We start from the raw sequence: 16,458 nt of genomic DNA, 5'->3' as shown, positions 1-16,458 counted from the left end.
ACGTGGTTCTCAGCTCCGGCCTCTGACTCTGTGTTTGCCTTTTCCTTTGCTCTCCTCTTATAACTCTCAGTCTCTGCTTCCTTCTGTGCCTTTCTGAGGTTTTCACTTTTCTTTGTCTCCGCTTCCCTCTCTCTCTCCTCTGCCCCTTTCCATTCTGTCTCTGAGAAGAGACGGTGTTCTGGGACAAATCCACCCCCGGGTTAAGCCCTGCAGTTGCCCCTGACTACTGTGGGCGAAAGCAACGTCTCTGAGCCTGCGTTTGCCCAGCTTCATCATCATACCTGCTTCACGGAGTTGTCGGTGCTCCAGACCTGAGACCAATGCCATTATTAAGCCAATTTTTATTTTTCCCACTAATTAGTCTTTTTCATTTTATTTTATTGATTTTTAGGGAGAGGGGAAGGAAGGAAGAAAGAGAGGGAGGGAAACATCAATCTTGTATGCACCCCAACCCTGACCAGGGACCAAACCCACAATCCAGTCATGTGCCCTGACCAGGAATCGAACCAGCGACCTTTCACTTTGAGGGACAACACCCAACCCACTGAGCCACACCTGTCAGGGCTCCATCCTGTCTTATCTGCTTCTGCCTCCTTCCCTCTCCTGGCCTCTGTGGGTCCTGCTCTCACTGAGACTGCATTTTTCTGCCTTCCTGTTTTCCTCCACTGCTATCTTTTATCTCGCCCCTCAGGTTTCTCTTGCCCCAGCCCAGCTTCTTTGTTTTTCCCCTTCCCCCTCCGCCAGGGTTTGTCCTCTCTGCCAGCCTGTTGCACTTGAGCCCTCCACCTTCCCCTTCCCTGGGTTTACAAGTCCGTCCCTTCATTCTGAGCTGTGCTTCCTTGTCCCCCTACCCTCATTCTTGGGTCCTGGCTGGAGGGAGAAGGGAGAGGAGCCCCACGGGACGATCTGCACAGCCCCCTGGAGTCCAGGGCTGGCAGATGGAGTCGGGAGTTGACAGCTGAGGGTTGAGTGTTAAAGCCCTGGATGGAGCTGCAAGTGCTCTCCTCTCTCAACCCCTGGGTTCTCCAAGGACAAGACAGGCAGAGAGCCTGTGTATCTTGACTCCCCAAGGACTGAGCGAGGAGGGGAAGGGTCAGTGGGCCCTGGCAGGGAGCCTAGTCCCAGCCAAGCCTGCTGCTGATGTACTCATTGTACTAGGTGCCCTGGAGCTGGGGCAGAACCCTCTTAGAGCCTCAGTGTCCCCACATGGCAATGAGGGAGGCACCATCAGCCAGGTCCTCCACTTGAAGAGGTGAATTTGGAATTCTCACGCATGAAGGCATCTGCCGCCCCAGTCAGCTCTAAGAGGTGGCATGAAGGCTGGGAAGGCGCTCCAGGGAAACAGAGGCTGGCAGGGGGTGCTGCAGCACAGAGACTGGCCTCAGCAGGGATCTGGGGAGACAGCCTGGAGTCCGGGAAGGACAGTGACAAAGAGCACACCCACACTTAGCCTTTGAATGTTCTTGACTGAGCCTCAGTTTCCCCATCTGTAACCAAACACCTCTATGCTGAAGTGAGGATTAGACTGAAAAAGCAAAGTTGTTCTATTCTTGTGCGGGTGGGGGGTGGGGAGCAGTCATTTCGGTGAATGTCTGGGAAGTCCTGGGCTCACGAGGAAAGCAGATGTCTGGAAAGACAGCTGGGGGCTGACAGGCACTGGAAGCTGCTGAGCTGGCCAGAGGGGTGTTGCAATCTCGCCAGGGCCGGGTCTGTGCGTCCCTTTCACAACCAGTCCCCCTCACCCCCAGGCTGGCACGTGGTTGTGGGGGCACAAGGCCAGCCAACCTAGAGTCTGGGGCCTGGGGCCACCCTCCCCTGCGCTGCCAGGGGTCACTGGCGGTCAAAGGCAGCGAGAAGAAGGGAAGAGGCATTGAACCCCAGCCCTGGGGGACGGATGTAGTGTTGGGAGGGGGGGTGCGGGGGAGGCAGGGGTGGGGGTTGGTGCCAGGAGGGGCCTGAGAGGGTGAAGAAGAGCAGATGAAGTATTTACAGGGGTCCCCGAGACTTGGCGAGTGGTGGGGGCAATGGAAGGGGGTGGGGGCCCGGTGGAATGCATGAAGGGGCGTACATGGGGAGCCTTGCAGATGAGGCTGTGTGGTGTAGACCAACTGAAAAGACCCCTCCCCCAAAGGGGGTTGGGGACTGTGAAGCTAAGACTCCAGAGAGGGTCCAGGGAGGCCTGAGGTGTCCCCCACCCCCAATGCAAGGAGATGGAGGCTGGAAGGGCTAGTTTGAAAGTGAGAATGGAGGGGTGTTGGGGGACCCAGGGACCTGGAGTCAGAGCTGTTGGAGCTGAAGAGGCTTGCTAGAAGGGTCAGGGGTGGGAAGAGGTGGGAAGAGGTGGGCTGGGGACACAATGTGAATTGAGTTACTAAGTGACAGAGCTACTGAGAGACCCCCTGATGCTGGGAGAATGTGTTAAGCAGGAGAGGGGGAGGGGCAAAAGGCCCAGGCTGAGGTCCCCCAACAGTCCGGCTAAGGGACTTACTTGCCTGTGCCCCCCCTGACTGCCAGCCCCCCAGCCAGGGATGTCAGAGGAAAAGGTGGGTGGCCACAAGGAGGCAGGCACCAGGGGAGGCTCAAGGGGAGGGAGATTAACCTGCTCCGCCCCCACCCCAGCGGATAAAGGCTGGGCCAGGCCAGGCTGGGACCTGCTACGCTTGCTGTCCAGTGACCGATTCAGGTAGGTGCTTGGTGCCCCCGAGGGACCCTCCGCACACACCAAGAGCACAAAAAAGTGGGGTGACGAAACTCGGGGGAAGGAGGAGGGGTGCCACTGCTCACCACCACCCCCACCTCTCCCTCCAGAGTACCCCCTGCCGCCCAGCCATGAGGCTCCTCCTGTCGCTCCCGGTCCTGGTGGTGGTTCTGTCGATGGTTTTGGAAGGTAAAAGTGGATGGGATAGGAGAACCTGGGAGTGTGACGTTTGGGAGCATGAACTGGCCATGGGCCTGGGATCCAGGCTTTGAGGACCCGCGCCAGGTGGGGCCGCTCCTGTGCCCTGGTGCCCCTATTGCCTGCCCACTGATCACCTCCCATGACCACCTCGCCAGGAGGCTCTCTCAAAGGCAGTCCAACAGGTGGCAATACTCAGCAGCTCCAACACCTTCTGGTCATGCCAGCACCCCCCCCCCCCCGTTCTAACGCCATGATCCCCAAGAATCATATTCAAGGGTGTCCTTTCCCATCCCTAAAAGCTCACCCAAAGGGATCCCAATACTGAAATTGTTATGCTCCCGCCCCTCTTCTGAGCAGGCCCAGCTCCAGCCCAGGCTGCCCCAGAGTACCTTGGCTCTCTGCAGGACATCCCGGATGCGCTGAAGGCCTTTGGAACCACCGTGGAGGAGAAGGTCCGGGCAGCCTTTGAGCACATCAAACAGAAGGAGATACCTAAGAAGACCTGGTCAGGACCCTTCCCAGGGCATGGGAGGGCGGGGGTGTATCAATTAAGACTGGGAAAACCAACAAAATCCCTGTGGTCACACAGCTGGATCTCAGGATGCTCAGATTCGGGGGACAGGCTCCCTGACTCTCCCATCTAACCACTATAGAGATGGTTCTGGGTGGTGGTGAAGGACCCACGCTTGGGGGTTCAGACAGACCTGCGTCCACAGGCTGCCAGAGACTCTCTTCTCCCTGTGTGACCATGAGCCTCAGTTTCCTCATCTGTAAAATGGATGGTTCTGGCAGGAGGTAAACTAGAGCACTTGCATAGCACCTGGAACATTGTAGATGCTCAACACAGTATTTAACTGACATTGGCTCCCTTTGGTGAGTTAAAGAATCACTTATCCATGGACAAATATATATTGATCACCGGCTAAGTGCCAGGAACTGTTCCAACGTGCGGGAATAATAGTGATGAACAAGTCCCAGTTCACAGGATCTGACATTCTCGGGGGGCAGGGCGAGAGTGGGGAGAACAAACAAATCGGTGAGTTCCCAGGAGATTAGTCCAGCTAGAGCTAAGCACTGAGAAAATAAATAGGGTGGGTATAAACCATGAAGCACTAGGGAGGGGTTTTTGTAGACTTGGTGACTAGGTCTTTTCTGAAGCGATAACACTACTTTTTTTTTTAATATTTTTTTATAGTAGATATCTATAATTGTCTCACTTTTTAAAAATTTATTTATTGCTCTGGCTGGTGTGGCTCAGTGGGTTGAGTGCCAGCTTGCAAATCAAAGGATGGCTGGTTTGATCCCCAGTCAGGGCACACGCCTGGGTTGTGGGCCAGGTCCCCAGTTGCGGGTGTGCAAGAGGCAACCGATTGATGTATCTCTTGCACATTGACGTTTCTCTCCCTCTCTTCCTCTCTCTCTAAAAATAACTAAATAAATTTTTTTTAAAGAGCTAAGCTATCTAGAAAAATAATCAACCAATGAATGCATAAATAAGGGGAACAACAAATCGATGTTTCTCTTTCTCTCTCTCCTCCTTCCTCTCTCTTAAAATTATTCAATCAATCAATAGAAATTTTAAAATATAAATTGAAATGCAATGATTAGGAAAATCAAGCCAGGCTGAGAAATTGGGTAGGAATGTTCCCTCTGGAGGGTGCGTGCCAAGGCCCTGAGGCAGGAAGAGCTGCAGATAATCAAGGGGAGGGTGGCATTCCCTGCTAGGGGATCAGCCTGGACAAAGGCAGGGGTTCTGAAAAGTGCCCTTGGTGAAGAGGGGACAACTAGGGCATGAACAGGCTTAGTGACAGGGATGGTAGCAAGAGATGCAGACCTTGGAACCCAGGCCAGAGCAAAAGATTTGTCTTGTTTTTTTTTCTTGAGATTTTATTTATTTATTTATTTTTAGAGAAGGGGGAAGGGAGGGAGAAAGAGAGGAAGACAAACACCAATGTTTGGTTGCCTCTTGCACACCCCCAACTGGGGACCTGGCCCGCAACCCAAGCATGTGCCCTGACTGGAAATCGAACCAGCAACCCTTTGGTTCGCAGGCCAATGCTCAATCCATTGAGCTGCACCAGCCAGGGCCAAAGCAAAGGGTTTTGACTTTAAAGAGCTCTGGTGCATCTGGGAAACTGAGGCACAGAAGTTGGGCCACCCACAGTGGGGGAAGCCCTGAGTGGGATTTGGACCTCCTCGTGGAGGCGAAACTCAGTGACACCCCCCACCCCTGCTCTCCCTACAGGACCTGGCTTTCTGACACATTCAGCAAAGCAAAAGAGACAATCAAAACTACCTTCTCGTGAATAAACGCCTCGCTTTGCTGCTAAAAAACAAAAGAAGAAAAAAAAACTACCTTCTCCTGAATCCCTGCAGGGCTGCCCCTTCCTCTTTGGCTGTGGCCCAGGAGGGGGCTCTAAAATTTCCCACACCCCCAACCCCTGTGCCGAGGACTTTCTCCATTATGCCCCATGTTCCACCACCATTACCACCACCACCAATAAAAATCCTATAGAGAATTCTGAGTGCTTCTTCTCTGTGGGGAAGGGGCAGTGGGAGAGGGTGGGGGTTGTTCTTTTGAAAGAGAGAAGCAGAACTCAAGTGTACTGCACATTCTCTGGGCTGAGGACTTTGGACTCCGTGATCTCAAGAGAATGCTCACAAGAACCTCCTGCGGGCCCTAGTAATCCCATGAGGGCACCGAGGTCCAGAGAGGTGATGTCACTTGTGCGAGGTCACATAGCCAGGAAGTGGAGAATGGATGGGATCCCCAGCCAGGACATATAGCTCTTCCCTGGTGGGCTGCCCAAGACAAGGGACTAGGGTGATTCACCACCATGCACACAGTAGGTGTTCATTACACTTTCAATGGCTAATGAAGGAGGATCTGGAAGAGACTAAGGATAGTACATGGGCTAGAGCCCTGCAAGAGACCTACACAGTTCCCCACCTTCCAAGTCTCAGCATGAGGTCCCCTCCTCCAGGAAGCCCTCCATCACCACCCCCAGCTGAGTCAAACACCTATATCCCAACCCTGCCCAGTCTGGGTTGTCACTATCTGGTGTTGGGTGTCTCCCCATCTGGACTGTGAGCCCCAGAAGGACAAGGACAAGGCTGTCGTCACCACCATGTCCCCAGGACAGGGCATATTGCAGGGGCTCATAATATTTGGTGAAACAAGTACTCTAGGAAAACAAATTAAAAATTAAATTTTTACGAAACCCCTCCAAGGCAGAGGCTGTCATTGACCCCGTGTCACCGAGGAAGAAACTGAGGCACAGAGGCTAAAGTTGCTTGTGTGATGTCACAGCCCAGAGCGGGTAGAGCTAGGATTTGAACCCAGGTAGGGGTCTCAGGGCCACATTCTTCCTCAGTCCACTTTCCTCCTCCCTGAGTCCCCCTGAGGAACGGCTGGCCACAGCACACCCGCTGGCCACGTCCACAACATACTCTGCAGATGAAAATGAACCCACATCCCGCGCTAGGGTGAGGGACGGCATGTGGTTGGCGAGTGGGCACAAGGGTATATTCTGTACACTTGACTTGAACAATGACTAATTTTTACTTGGCCATTTTTCCAGCATTTTGGGGCCAACTTATTTTAACAAACTTTTTAATAAGCCCCTCAAAAACGCTCAGGCTGGCCCTGGCTGGGTGGACTCAGTTGGCTGAAGCATTGTCCTCAGACACCAAAAGGTTGCAGGCTTGGTTCCCATCAGGGCACATACCTAGGTTGAGGATTTGATAACCAGTAGGGGCAACGTACGGGAGGCAACTGATAGATGTTTCTCTCTCTCTCTCTCTCTCTCTCTCTTAAATCAATAAATATATCCTCCAGTGAGGATTAAAAAACAAAACAAAAAACACTCAGGCTGGAGGCCCAGGAGACTCACAGGACAGAGAGAGAGGTTGGAGGGGCAAGCAGTTCATGGAGTGAGTGTACACTCTGCTTTCAAAGACAGCCTCATACTTGGGGGCAGACACGCACTGGGGGGTCTCTGGGCAAACCGCAACCCCCACGCCCTCCCTGTGACCTCCCTGCCCCCAAACACCCCCCTCTCCTGCGCAGTTATTTTGAGCAGCCTCTGAGGTCCACCCTGAACGACCTTCAGCCTGTTCCTGTCCCTGAGGTGGGCAAACATTGCAAGAGGCAAACAGCAAACAGCCCACACTGACCTTGGAACTGGGACAGGGGTCAGAGACCTTCTGGCAGGGCCACCTCTGCCCTGCTCCAATCACCTCTTGCCCTCTAGGATTCAGGTGGGGAGGTGGGGCAGAGGCTGTTCTGGCTGGGCTAGGTGATGTGAGATGGCTGAGTTCAAATTCACCACCTGCTTGTTGGGGAGCCGTGGGTAAGTGGCCTTACCCCCACTCCAGCAGCCTCTGTTTCCTCATCTGCAAAGTGGGAATGATAAAGAGGCCCGCTTCACAGGGCTGCTGTGAGTCCATTCATCGAGTTAATGTGCTAAAGCCCCACCGATGGGGCCGGAGCTCAAGAAACACAAGTTTGATGAACAGCAACCAACACTGACCGAGCACGTTTGTGGGGTATCTAGCCCTGCTCACAGCACTTTATGTAAACAGTCTCCTTTGCTTTCCTGGGCAGGCAGTTCATAACCCAGCTTCACGAGGGAAGAAACAGGCCCAGAGAAGTTAAGCAGCTTGCACCAGGTCACACAGGCAGAGTTATGCAGAGCAAGGCTCTGAACCCTAAACCACACTGCTCCTCATAAGACAACGCATGGTGAGTTTCTCTCTCTCTCTCTCTCTGTCTTTTTAATCACAGTTATGGTAAAATACATAACATAAAATGTACCATTTTTAACCACGTAGTTCAGTGGCATTCCGTACATTTGCAATGTTGTACAACCCTCACCACTATCCATTTCTAGAACTTGTTCATCATCCCGAAGAGAAACTCTAGGAGGGTTTTTGTTTTTGTTTTGTTTTAAGATTTTATTTATTTATTTTTAGAGAGAGGGAGAAAAACAGGAACAGAGACATTAATGTGTGGTTGCCTCTCGTGCACCCCCAACAGGAGACCTGGCCCACAACCCAGGCAAGTGCCCCTGACTGGGAATCGAACCAGTGACTCTTTGGTTTGTAGGCCAGTGCTCTATCCACTGAGCCACACCAGCCAGGGCAAAACTCTAGGAGGTTTTAAGAAATAAATAAAAGTTGGCCTGGACAGTGTGATTCAGTTGATTGGAGCGTCGTCCCACATCCAAAAGGTTGAGGGTTCAATTCCTAGCTGGGGTGCATGCCTGGGTTGTGGGTTCAAACCCTGGTTTGAGCACGTCCAATTCCTGGTCCAGGTATATACGAGTGGGGGCAGCTGGTTGATGTTTCTCTCTCACATAAGTGTTTTTCTCTCTCCCCCTCTCTTTCTCTAGAAGCAGTGAAGAAATATCCTCAGGGAGGATTAAAAACAAAAACAAAAAACTCCAGGAAGTTTTCTTTTGCTGGTAATTGTTAGTGAGGAACTTCAAGGAACATTTGTGTGCAGAGCCTGAGCAGGGGCCCCTGGAATGAAAAGCATTCTGCCGGAGGCCTCAGGGTCAGGACCGTCCTGGGTGGTCATTCTAATTGTGGTTAAGGTGGGGTTGTCAGATTTCCTACCTAAAAATACAGGACGCCTGGTGAGACTTGGCTTTCAGAGAACAGCAGATAATTTTTCGTATAATTCCCAAATACTGAATGGGACATACTTATACTAGAAATAAAATGCATGATTTATCTGAAATTCCAGTGTCACTGGCATCCTGCATTTTACTGGGCAACCCCAGACCAAAAACTTCAGCCTGTGGTCACAGCTGGGTTCTCCAGGAGAAAGACACTCATTTTCTTTTTCTTTTTAAAAATATCTTTTTTATTTATTTTTAGAGAGAGGGGAAGGGAGGGAGGAAGAGAGGGAAAGAAACATCAATGTGTGGTTGCCTCTAACACACCCCTAACTGGGGACCTGGCCCACAATCCAGGCGTGTGCCCCGACTGGGAATTGAACTGGCAACTCTTTGGTTTGCAGACCGGCGCTCAATCCCCTGAGCCACACCAGCCAGGGGTCGTTTTCCTTCTGTCTGACATTAGACAGTCTCCTACTACGTGCACCTGACGCCTTCCCTCCCAGGCCTCACCCAGCTTTCATGTGGACTGTGTAACACAGGTGATCATTACCACCTTCATTTTACAGATGAAAACACTGAGACCCAGAGAATGGGATGTATTTGCCCGGGCCACAAGGCGACGGTGTGTCTGGCCCTATAGCCAAGAGATGTTAGAGACAAAAGCAATAATCATAAACAACTATGATCTGTAACCACTTTCATTGCTAGGCTCTGTGTTAATGTCTTTCCTTGTAGCATTTCATTGAATTAATATCCTGCCTGAAACATGGATTATCAGCCCATTTTACACAGCAGGAAACTGAGGCCAGAAGTGGGGACTGTCACGTGAGGCAGAGTCAGGATTTGAACCAGGTTCAGCACAGGAGGCCGAAGAACATTCTGTCTTCCCCTGTCATGCCAAGGGGCTGGGAAGGTAGGAGGCCAGCAGGGGCGGGTGTAGCCTCTGATTGTCACTGCCATCCAGGTCCCTCTCTCTGAAGTCCCTGCCAAGGGGCGTGTGGAGGTGGCCGGGGGAGGGCTCTGCTAGGTGCAGCCTCCCCCTCCCCCAGCCCGGAGAGCTGAGCACAGAGAGACAGAGCCCCCGAAAATGTTGCTCCCTGGACGCAAGCCCCGGGTCCTGCCCTCCCTTTGCCTCTGCCTCTGCGTTGTGGTCCTGGCCTGTGTTGTGGGTGAGAAGGAGCGGATGGGTGGGTGTGGGGGCCCCGCAGCGGCATGGGATAAGTGTGACCATGACCGGCAGTGCAGTTTGTAGACATGTGGGTACGGAGCTCCTGTGCTTTCAGTGTGTAGACGGGTGTGCATGTCTGGGAGTGTGTGTCAGCGGCAGCTGTGTGTGAAGTGTGGATGTGGGGTCGGAACAAATGACAGTGGCCATGCATGTGCCTTTGTGCATGTGTGAACATGAGTGTGCAGTCCTGGTACGTGTGTCTGTGAGCATGCATGTATGTGCACATGTGCACATGTGCGTCTGTACGGGGTCTTTTTTAAAATTAAAGGTTTTATTTATTTTCAGAGAGAGGAGAAGAGAGGAAGAAAGAGGGGGAGAGAAATATCGATAGGTTGCCTCTCCCACGCCCCCAACTGGGGGCCTGGCCCACAGCCCAGGCATGTGCCCTGCCTGACTGGGAGTCAAACCAGAGACCTTTCAGTTCACAGGCCGGCACTGAATTCACTGAGCCATACCAGCCAGGGCCTATGGGGTCTTTTTAAAAAAAATTGACCTGAGAGAGAGACACTGACTTGTCGTTCCATCCATTTATGCATCCATGGGTTGGTTCTTGTATGTGCCCTGGCTGGGGATCGAACCCACAGCCTTGTTGTATCAGGACAAGGCTCTAACCAACCGAGCTACCCAGCCAGGGCCTTTGTGTGTGGGGGTCTTTATGCAGAAGCTTTGAGTGTGTCGGCACACGTGAGGGTGTCTGTGTGCCCTGAAGTGAGAACATCTGGGCTTGTGCACATGCATTTAGAGTGTTAACAAATAACTGGTGCGGACAATGTGCGAGGCACCATTGCCAGCGCCTTGCAGGTGCTCACTCTGAATTCCCACAACAACCTGATGACGTAGGTCCTGTCGTCATCCAAGTCTACTGAGAGGGAAACTGAGTCTTGAAGAGGTTAAGTCACTGGCCGAGGGTGTACCACAAGTCACGTGGGCACCTCTGTACATGCATGTACCTGTGTACCTGTGTGGTGGCTCCTCTCTGCGTGAGGCTTTGCCCAGGTGCATGGCTGCAGGACCAACACGTGTGTGCCAGGAAGTCTGGTGCCCACTGGGACAGCACAGCCTTGCCAACCTCCATCCCCGAGGGGCAGACAGCCCTCCTGTCGGGGTCACGGGAGAACGGAGGGGCAGCAAGCTCAGCAGTGGAGGAGGTGTGAGGAGGGGGACAGGGGTCAGAGACGAGGGGTGACAGACTGAGGAGAAAACCACAAGCAGACAGAGGGGTGACGGGAGGGGCCATGGGCACAGAACGTGCAAGGAGATGACCAAAAGTGAGAGGGACATATCAGGAGGTGAAGGCCAGTGGGGAGAGGACTGGCAGAGGGCTGCCCTTAGGCCACCAGGAGTGACAGCGACCGTGCACAGGGAGGGAAAAGGAGGAGGAAGGGCTCTGGGATCCCAGCCTACTCGGGTTGCCCTCTGTCACGCCTAGAATGCCAGCAAGATGTGCTGTCAAGTACCCCGAGCCCCAATCCAGGGCTGGAGAGTAGTAGATCCTGGATCCCGGGTTGGGACAAGGTGAAGGGGTTGGTGGAGCCACTGGTGACAAAGACCAGAGAGTCGTGGCAGTGGTTCCGGTGAGTGCATGCAGGAGGGGCTGGGGGCCCGGACTCCCGGGTCTGAGGGGGGAGGGGCTGGGGGCTGGGACCCCTGGGTCTGAGGGGGGAGGGAGTGGGGGCCTGGACCTTTGGTTTGAGAGAGGAAGGGGTGAATAAGGCAAAGTCTTAGGGGAATCTGGGTTCCAAACTGTGATATCCCCTCTCCTGCAGGGTTCCCAAAGTCTTCCAGGGCTTTGCGCATACCTACTATGAGGACCACCTGAAGGATCTGGCTCCCCGCACCCAGGCCTGGCTCCGCGGCTCCAAGGACAGCCTCCTGAACAAGGCCCAAAACCTGTGTCCCCAGTTTCTCTGTGGGAACAGGGACCAGGATTAAAGTGTTCACAGCCTCCACAATAAATCAATTCCTGTCTGCGTCCCTGTCCCAATCTGTCCCCCCGGAATCCAGAGATGACCGCACCCCACGCACCTGCAGCAGTTAATGAGCAGAGGAAGTGACACCTGACAAGGGAGGGGAAGTTGGGGGCCTTAGGGGAAGTAGTCAAGGGGGATGACCCCCCTCAGTCCTGAGACCCACTGTGGCCTTGTGGGGGGTGGGGGCTCCTCAGTTTGGGATGGAGGATGAAAGCTGGAGAGGAGGCGGGGTTTGCAGGGTCCCCCAAGGACCTCTCACTCAAAGCTCTGCCTTTAGTTCCCATGCGATGAAGACCCCAGATCCCATTCCTGGTGGGTGCCCAAAGCTCCCAACTCCTCCACAGCCCCCACCCAGCCTGTCTCTCTCAGGGGTAGATTTTCAGAGTGGGGGCTCTCGGTGGCTTGACCTCAGGGGATGTCACTGCCCTCTGTGCCCCTACCCCACCCCCTCGGTGGCTCTGTTGGCCTGGACTTTGGCCTAGGTGGCCAGGTGGCAGTGGTGGCTATGGAGGGGAGGTGGATCCCAGGAGCTATAAAGCCTTCCTCTGCCCTTGGGAGCTGGTGAGGACCCCCGCCAGAGTCTGGTAAGAGAGGGGCTGAAATGCAGGGGTGGGTCAACAGGGAGGGGGCAAGGATGGTTAAAGAGTCGTGATGCTATTAGATTCCTGGGTTAGAAACACAGAATTTAGAATCGTAGCATGTTTGCCCCTGCGGGGCCCCTTTCCGGGGTCAGGTCTCAACCTCTTCACAACTACACAGATGAGGGTAGGGCGACCATGGAAACACGGTCATTTAAATAGTGGTCCCTAACTGAGTCCAGCACAAGTCCCTGCACGGACTGGGTCTCAGCATAAATGCCACCACCCTCTGCTGAGACTTTCCCAGGCTACACGGCATACCCTTCCCCCCACTCCACGCCAGAGCACTTATCTTCTTGTGACCCACTATATTTTCTTCATTTAATATTTGTTTTTAATAATTTTTTTACTGATAGGTTTTTAGAGAGAGAGCAAGGAAGAAAGAGAGAGAAACATCGATTTGTTGTTCCATTTACTTATGCATTTATTGGTTGGTTTCTCTGTCTGGGGGTATTGGCATATTGGGATGACACTCTAACCAACGAAGCTACCTGCCAGGGCTCATTTAATATTTGTTAACTGCCTTGGCCGGTGTGGCTCAGTGGATTGAGCACTGGCCTGTGAACCAAAAGGTTGCCGGTTCAATTCCCAGTCAGGACACATGCATGGGTTGCGGGCCAGGTCCCCAGTTGGGGGCGCACGAGAGGCAACCAATCACTGTCTCTCTCACACATCATGTTTTTCTCCTTCTCCTTCTCTCCCTTTTCCCCTCTCTCTACAAATAAATAAATAAAATCTTAACAATAAAAAAAAATTGCTAATGGTATTTCTCTCATGTCAGCTTCCTAAGAGCAGGACTGTTGCTGTGTTCACGGCCAGGCCCAGAGCTGTGCTTGGCACGTAATAGGTGCTCAAAAGATGCTTCTTGAGTGAATGAATGGATGTTAGAGTTATTATGTTACAATCAGGAGTAGAGGCCCTGGCCAGGTAGGTCAGCTGGTTGCAGAGCAGTCCCGATGTGCCATGGTTGTGGGTTCGATCCCTGGTCAGGGCACATGCAGGAGCCAACCAGTGGCTGCGTGAATGAATGAAACAACAAATCGATGTTTCTGTCTGTCTCTCTCTCAAATAAAATTTTTTTTTAATTAAAAAAAAGTTTCAAAAAATCAGGAGTACAGTCACAGAACGTTAGACAGGGAGGCCCAAGCCAACCCATGAGGAACTTGATTTGGGTGGGGGTGTGGGAGAGGGGAGCCCAGTCCCCTCTCTTCGAATGCGGGGACCTCAGGAGTAGATGCCTCCAGCGGTCCTGCCCTGCACCCTCCTCAGTGTTCCAGGTCTTCTGACGCCATGGGCACCCGGTACTTCCTGGCTCTGTTTCTCATCCTCCTGGTGTTGGGATTTGGTGAGTGTGATGGGCAGGGAGGCACGTCTGTGAGAAGGGGGATGAGCCATAAGCATCTTTCCTGGCAGTTCCTGTCTGGCCCTGCTCCTGCCCCCTCCTCTCCTTCCCTGCCCACCCTCTCCCTACTGCAGGCCTGTCAGTTCTCCTAACCCGCTATCCTCCTACAGAGGTCCAGGGGGCCCCTGTGTCCCAGGAAGATGAGGCCAGCAGCCCCTCGCTGCTCTCCCAGATGCAGGAATCACTTTTTAGTTATTGGGATACAGCCAGGACAGCGGCCCAGGACCTGTACCAGACCTACCTGCCCTCCGTGGATGAGAAAATAAGGTATCACCCCACCTCCATCCCAGATACCAGGAGCCCGGTCCCCAGCCCCTCCTCCCTCAGACCCAGGAGTCCAGCTCCCAGCCCCACCCCCCTCAGACCTCTGTCCTTTCTCCCCAGGGATGTGTACAGCAAGAGCACAGCAGCTGTGACCACTTACGCAGGGATTTTTACTGACCAGGTCCTTCATCTGCTGAAGGGAGAGGAGTAACACCTTGGTCCCCAATACAGGAGGGGGGATAGTCCAGACCCCAGCAACTCCTTGGCTCCCTGACCACCCCCCACCCCCCACTTCCTAGCAGTTCTCAGCATCTTGCTCCCAACTTTAGCCTGATTTCTTATCAATTAAAAAAAAAAAGGACAAGTTTATTCTCGTTGATGTGATTGCTTTTCTGAGACCTCAGGGGCCAAGATGGAGGGACTCATTCAGTCCAGCCAATTTATTGAGCACCTATTAGGCGTATGTAGCCCTAACCTGGTAAGTGGGAATAAAGAGGTGAATAATAACAATAAGTGATCATAACAACAAAATTACAGACTGTCCTTCACTAAGGCCCTTCTCTCTCGTCTGTAAAGCGATAAACCGCAGACACAGCTAACCTGCAGTGGCCTCTAGCAGAGTGTCCAAGGCCTGCGCTGACACTTTAAACGCGCCATCCATCGCCTGGAGTTGCCCAGCGCTCCTGGGACAGATGGAACACCGGTGCCCACCAGGCACTGCGAAGCACAGGACGTCAGTGCCCAGGTTGGCTGTGGCCCAGGAGGTGCAAAAGCTGTCCTCCGTGACAACTGCCATACATTCACCTCACACGCAGTTACTGAGACCCTATCGGACCCTGGGGAGACAGAAGGGGAGACAGACAGTCCTGTCTTCATGTGGCTCCTCAAAACGCAGTCGAATGGCTCCTGGCCCAATTTCATACGGTTTTAGTGATTAAACACTTGTGGGATGTTTTGTTAGTTAATTCTCTTCTGCTTAGCAGCAGCCGTGACATTCCTGCGCTCCCACGCGGGCCAGAAGCTCTGTTCCATCCGGAGGTCACAAACGGAGAGGCTGGGCGTGGGGGCGGGCACAGGATGAGCCAGCCGACCAGTGGAGGAGGTCGCCTCAGCAATACAGGCAGTGGAGGGAAAGAGAGGAAGTGAGGGGGTCCAGGCCTGCGTGCGGCCACCTTGCATAGGTGCAGGGCGGGCCCCCAGGAGGACCTGGGGCGCTGGTCACAGGGTCATGGATCACAACTGCAATGTGGTTGGGGCTGTGCTTGTGGAGAGTAGGGGAGGGGTGGGGCACTGTCTTGACCCCCAGGTCTGGGTGGGGCGGTTAGTGGTTGGAAGAGGGTCTCTGGGGAGCGGGGAATTGCAGGCAAAAAGCACAGGGTGTACAAGGAAGAACAGAGGCCCTGCAGTCCGAGGGAGGGCGGTGCTGGAGCCTGGGGGAAGAGCGGCTGTGCGCCTGGACTCCTGGATCCTGAGGGTATAGAGGGGGGACCCTGCACCCCCAGTTCCTAGGGCTGGCACTGTAGGCCACTGAGGACCCAGTGCCTGTATTTCTCCTGATCTGTTTGGTATTAACCCCCGGCCAGCCTTTCAGCACGGTTGGGGCAGCTTTCCCAGGTCCTGAGACTGGGCAGCTGTGATTCTGGTGGAAAACAGGGGCCTCGGGGAGGGGTTGTGGGAAATGTCCCTAAGTCCCGGGGCCTGGGAAGAGCTGAGGCTGCCAAACTTTGGGGGTGGTGGGGAGGGGGGCCCCTGGAGGAACAATCCCTGCTCTGTCCACTTGTTTCCCACGGACCCAAGCCAAACCAAACCTCTGCCCAGGCCGGTTCTGCTTCCAACCAATCCTGGTGCCCTCCCCAGACCCCTCCTTCCTTTCTCAGGCCCCTGCCCCAGTCCTGCTCCCCTCAGGACCCCAGAGTCCAGGCCCCCGGGACTCCTCCTCCTTGAGAACTCAGGAGCCTGGGACCCCAGATTTCTCCCTCAAACCCGGGAGTCCTGACCCCCAGCCTCTTCTGAAGACTCAGTTCAGGTCTCCAGCCCCCTTCGCCCTTCGAACCTGAAATCACTGCCTCTGGTCGGTATTGGGCGTCCCCTAGTGGAGGGCAGACTGGGTCTGGCCTGTGATTTATTTACCAGTTAGAAGTGAAAGAATTTATTTGGTCACTCAGCAGACATGGGGGGAGGGCTTTGCAGGGGTCCCATCTAAGGTCACAGTCTGGCTGAGAGCCTCTAATGCTTCAACAGATCAGGACTTAGCTATATATGAGAGAGGGAAGACAGATTGGGGCATTTTGTATCTAGAATTGAGAGCAGAGATGGGGTTACAGTGAAACCGAAGATTGAGCTTCAAAGCCCCTCACTTGCCTGGGCTTTCTGTGGCCCTCTATTTCAATTTGTCCTTGTAATTTTGCACAAAATCCTAGCCTGCTCCCTTGT

At 53.7% G+C, this 16,458-nt stretch overlaps 3 protein-coding genes across 4 annotated transcripts; all 3 read left to right on the top strand.

The window, feature by feature from the left end:
* The first annotated feature begins 2,603 nt into the window (after window positions 1-2,603).
* On the top strand, window positions 2,604-5,418 carry APOC1 (apolipoprotein C1). Its single transcript, XM_090259689.1, has 4 exons — window positions 2,604-2,683; window positions 2,809-2,887; window positions 3,257-3,404; window positions 5,145-5,418. Exons 2-4 carry the CDS (start codon window positions 2,830-2,832, stop codon window positions 5,203-5,205), a joined length of 267 nt encoding a protein of 88 aa, XP_090115815.1. The 5' UTR covers window positions 2,604-2,683; window positions 2,809-2,829; the 3' UTR covers window positions 5,206-5,418.
* A 4,106-nt stretch (window positions 5,419-9,524) lies between these two features.
* On the top strand, window positions 9,525-11,721 carry APOC4 (apolipoprotein C4). Of its 2 annotated transcripts, none has more exons than XM_090260574.1 (3): window positions 9,525-9,692; window positions 11,181-11,325; window positions 11,518-11,721. In XM_090260574.1, the coding sequence occupies exons 1-3, from the start codon at window positions 9,611-9,613 to the stop codon at window positions 11,681-11,683; spliced, it is 393 nt and encodes a 130-aa protein (XP_090116700.1). In that variant the 5' UTR covers window positions 9,525-9,610; the 3' UTR covers window positions 11,684-11,721. The 2 variants fall into 2 exon arrangements, with proteins under 2 accessions (XP_090116700.1, XP_090116699.1); XM_090260573.1 differs by lacking the exon at window positions 9,525-9,692 and adding an exon at window positions 10,709-10,899.
* Window positions 11,722-12,220: 499 nt separating this feature from the next.
* APOC2 (apolipoprotein C2) lies at window positions 12,221-14,394 on the top strand. Its single transcript, XM_090260576.1, has 4 exons — window positions 12,221-12,305; window positions 13,629-13,704; window positions 13,872-14,028; window positions 14,146-14,394. Exons 2-4 carry the CDS (start codon window positions 13,650-13,652, stop codon window positions 14,234-14,236), a joined length of 303 nt encoding a protein of 100 aa, XP_090116702.1. The 5' UTR covers window positions 12,221-12,305; window positions 13,629-13,649; the 3' UTR covers window positions 14,237-14,394.
* The last annotated feature ends 2,064 nt before the right edge of the window (window positions 14,395-16,458 follow it).

This window comes from Furipterus horrens, unplaced genomic scaffold, assembly GCF_987537825.1.
Source record: "Furipterus horrens unplaced genomic scaffold, mFurHor1.1.pri manual_scaffold_13, whole genome shotgun sequence".
NCBI lineage: Eukaryota > Metazoa > Chordata > Mammalia > Chiroptera > Furipteridae > Furipterus > Furipterus horrens.
Note: the sequence above shows the minus strand (reverse complement) of the source record. Positions and strands in the feature narration are given on the sequence as shown.

Coding starts and splice junctions, on each gene's coding strand:
- APOC1 (XM_090259689.1), top strand. CDS start 2,830: ATGAGGCTCCTCCTGTCGCTCCCGGTCCTGGTGGTGGTTCTGTCGATG. Junction 2,888..3,256: donor TCTGTCGATGGTTTTGGAAG/GTAAAAGTGGAT, acceptor TCTTCTGAGCAG/GCCCAGCTCCAGCCCAGGCT. Junction 3,405..5,144: donor GAGATACCTAAGAAGACCTG/GTCAGGACCCTT, acceptor CTCTCCCTACAG/GACCTGGCTTTCTGACACAT.
- APOC4 (XM_090260573.1), top strand. CDS start 10,752: ATGGCTGCAGGACCAACACGTGTGTGCCAGGAAGTCTGGTGCCCACTG. Junction 10,900..11,180: donor CAAGCTCAGCAGTGGAGGAG/GTGTGAGGAGGG, acceptor TGTCACGCCTAG/AATGCCAGCAAGATGTGCTG. Junction 11,326..11,517: donor GAGTCGTGGCAGTGGTTCCG/GTGAGTGCATGC, acceptor CCTCTCCTGCAG/GGTTCCCAAAGTCTTCCAGG.
- APOC2 (XM_090260576.1), top strand. CDS start 13,650: ATGGGCACCCGGTACTTCCTGGCTCTGTTTCTCATCCTCCTGGTGTTG. Junction 13,705..13,871: donor CCTCCTGGTGTTGGGATTTG/GTGAGTGTGATG, acceptor ATCCTCCTACAG/AGGTCCAGGGGGCCCCTGTG. Junction 14,029..14,145: donor TCCGTGGATGAGAAAATAAG/GTATCACCCCAC, acceptor CTTTCTCCCCAG/GGATGTGTACAGCAAGAGCA.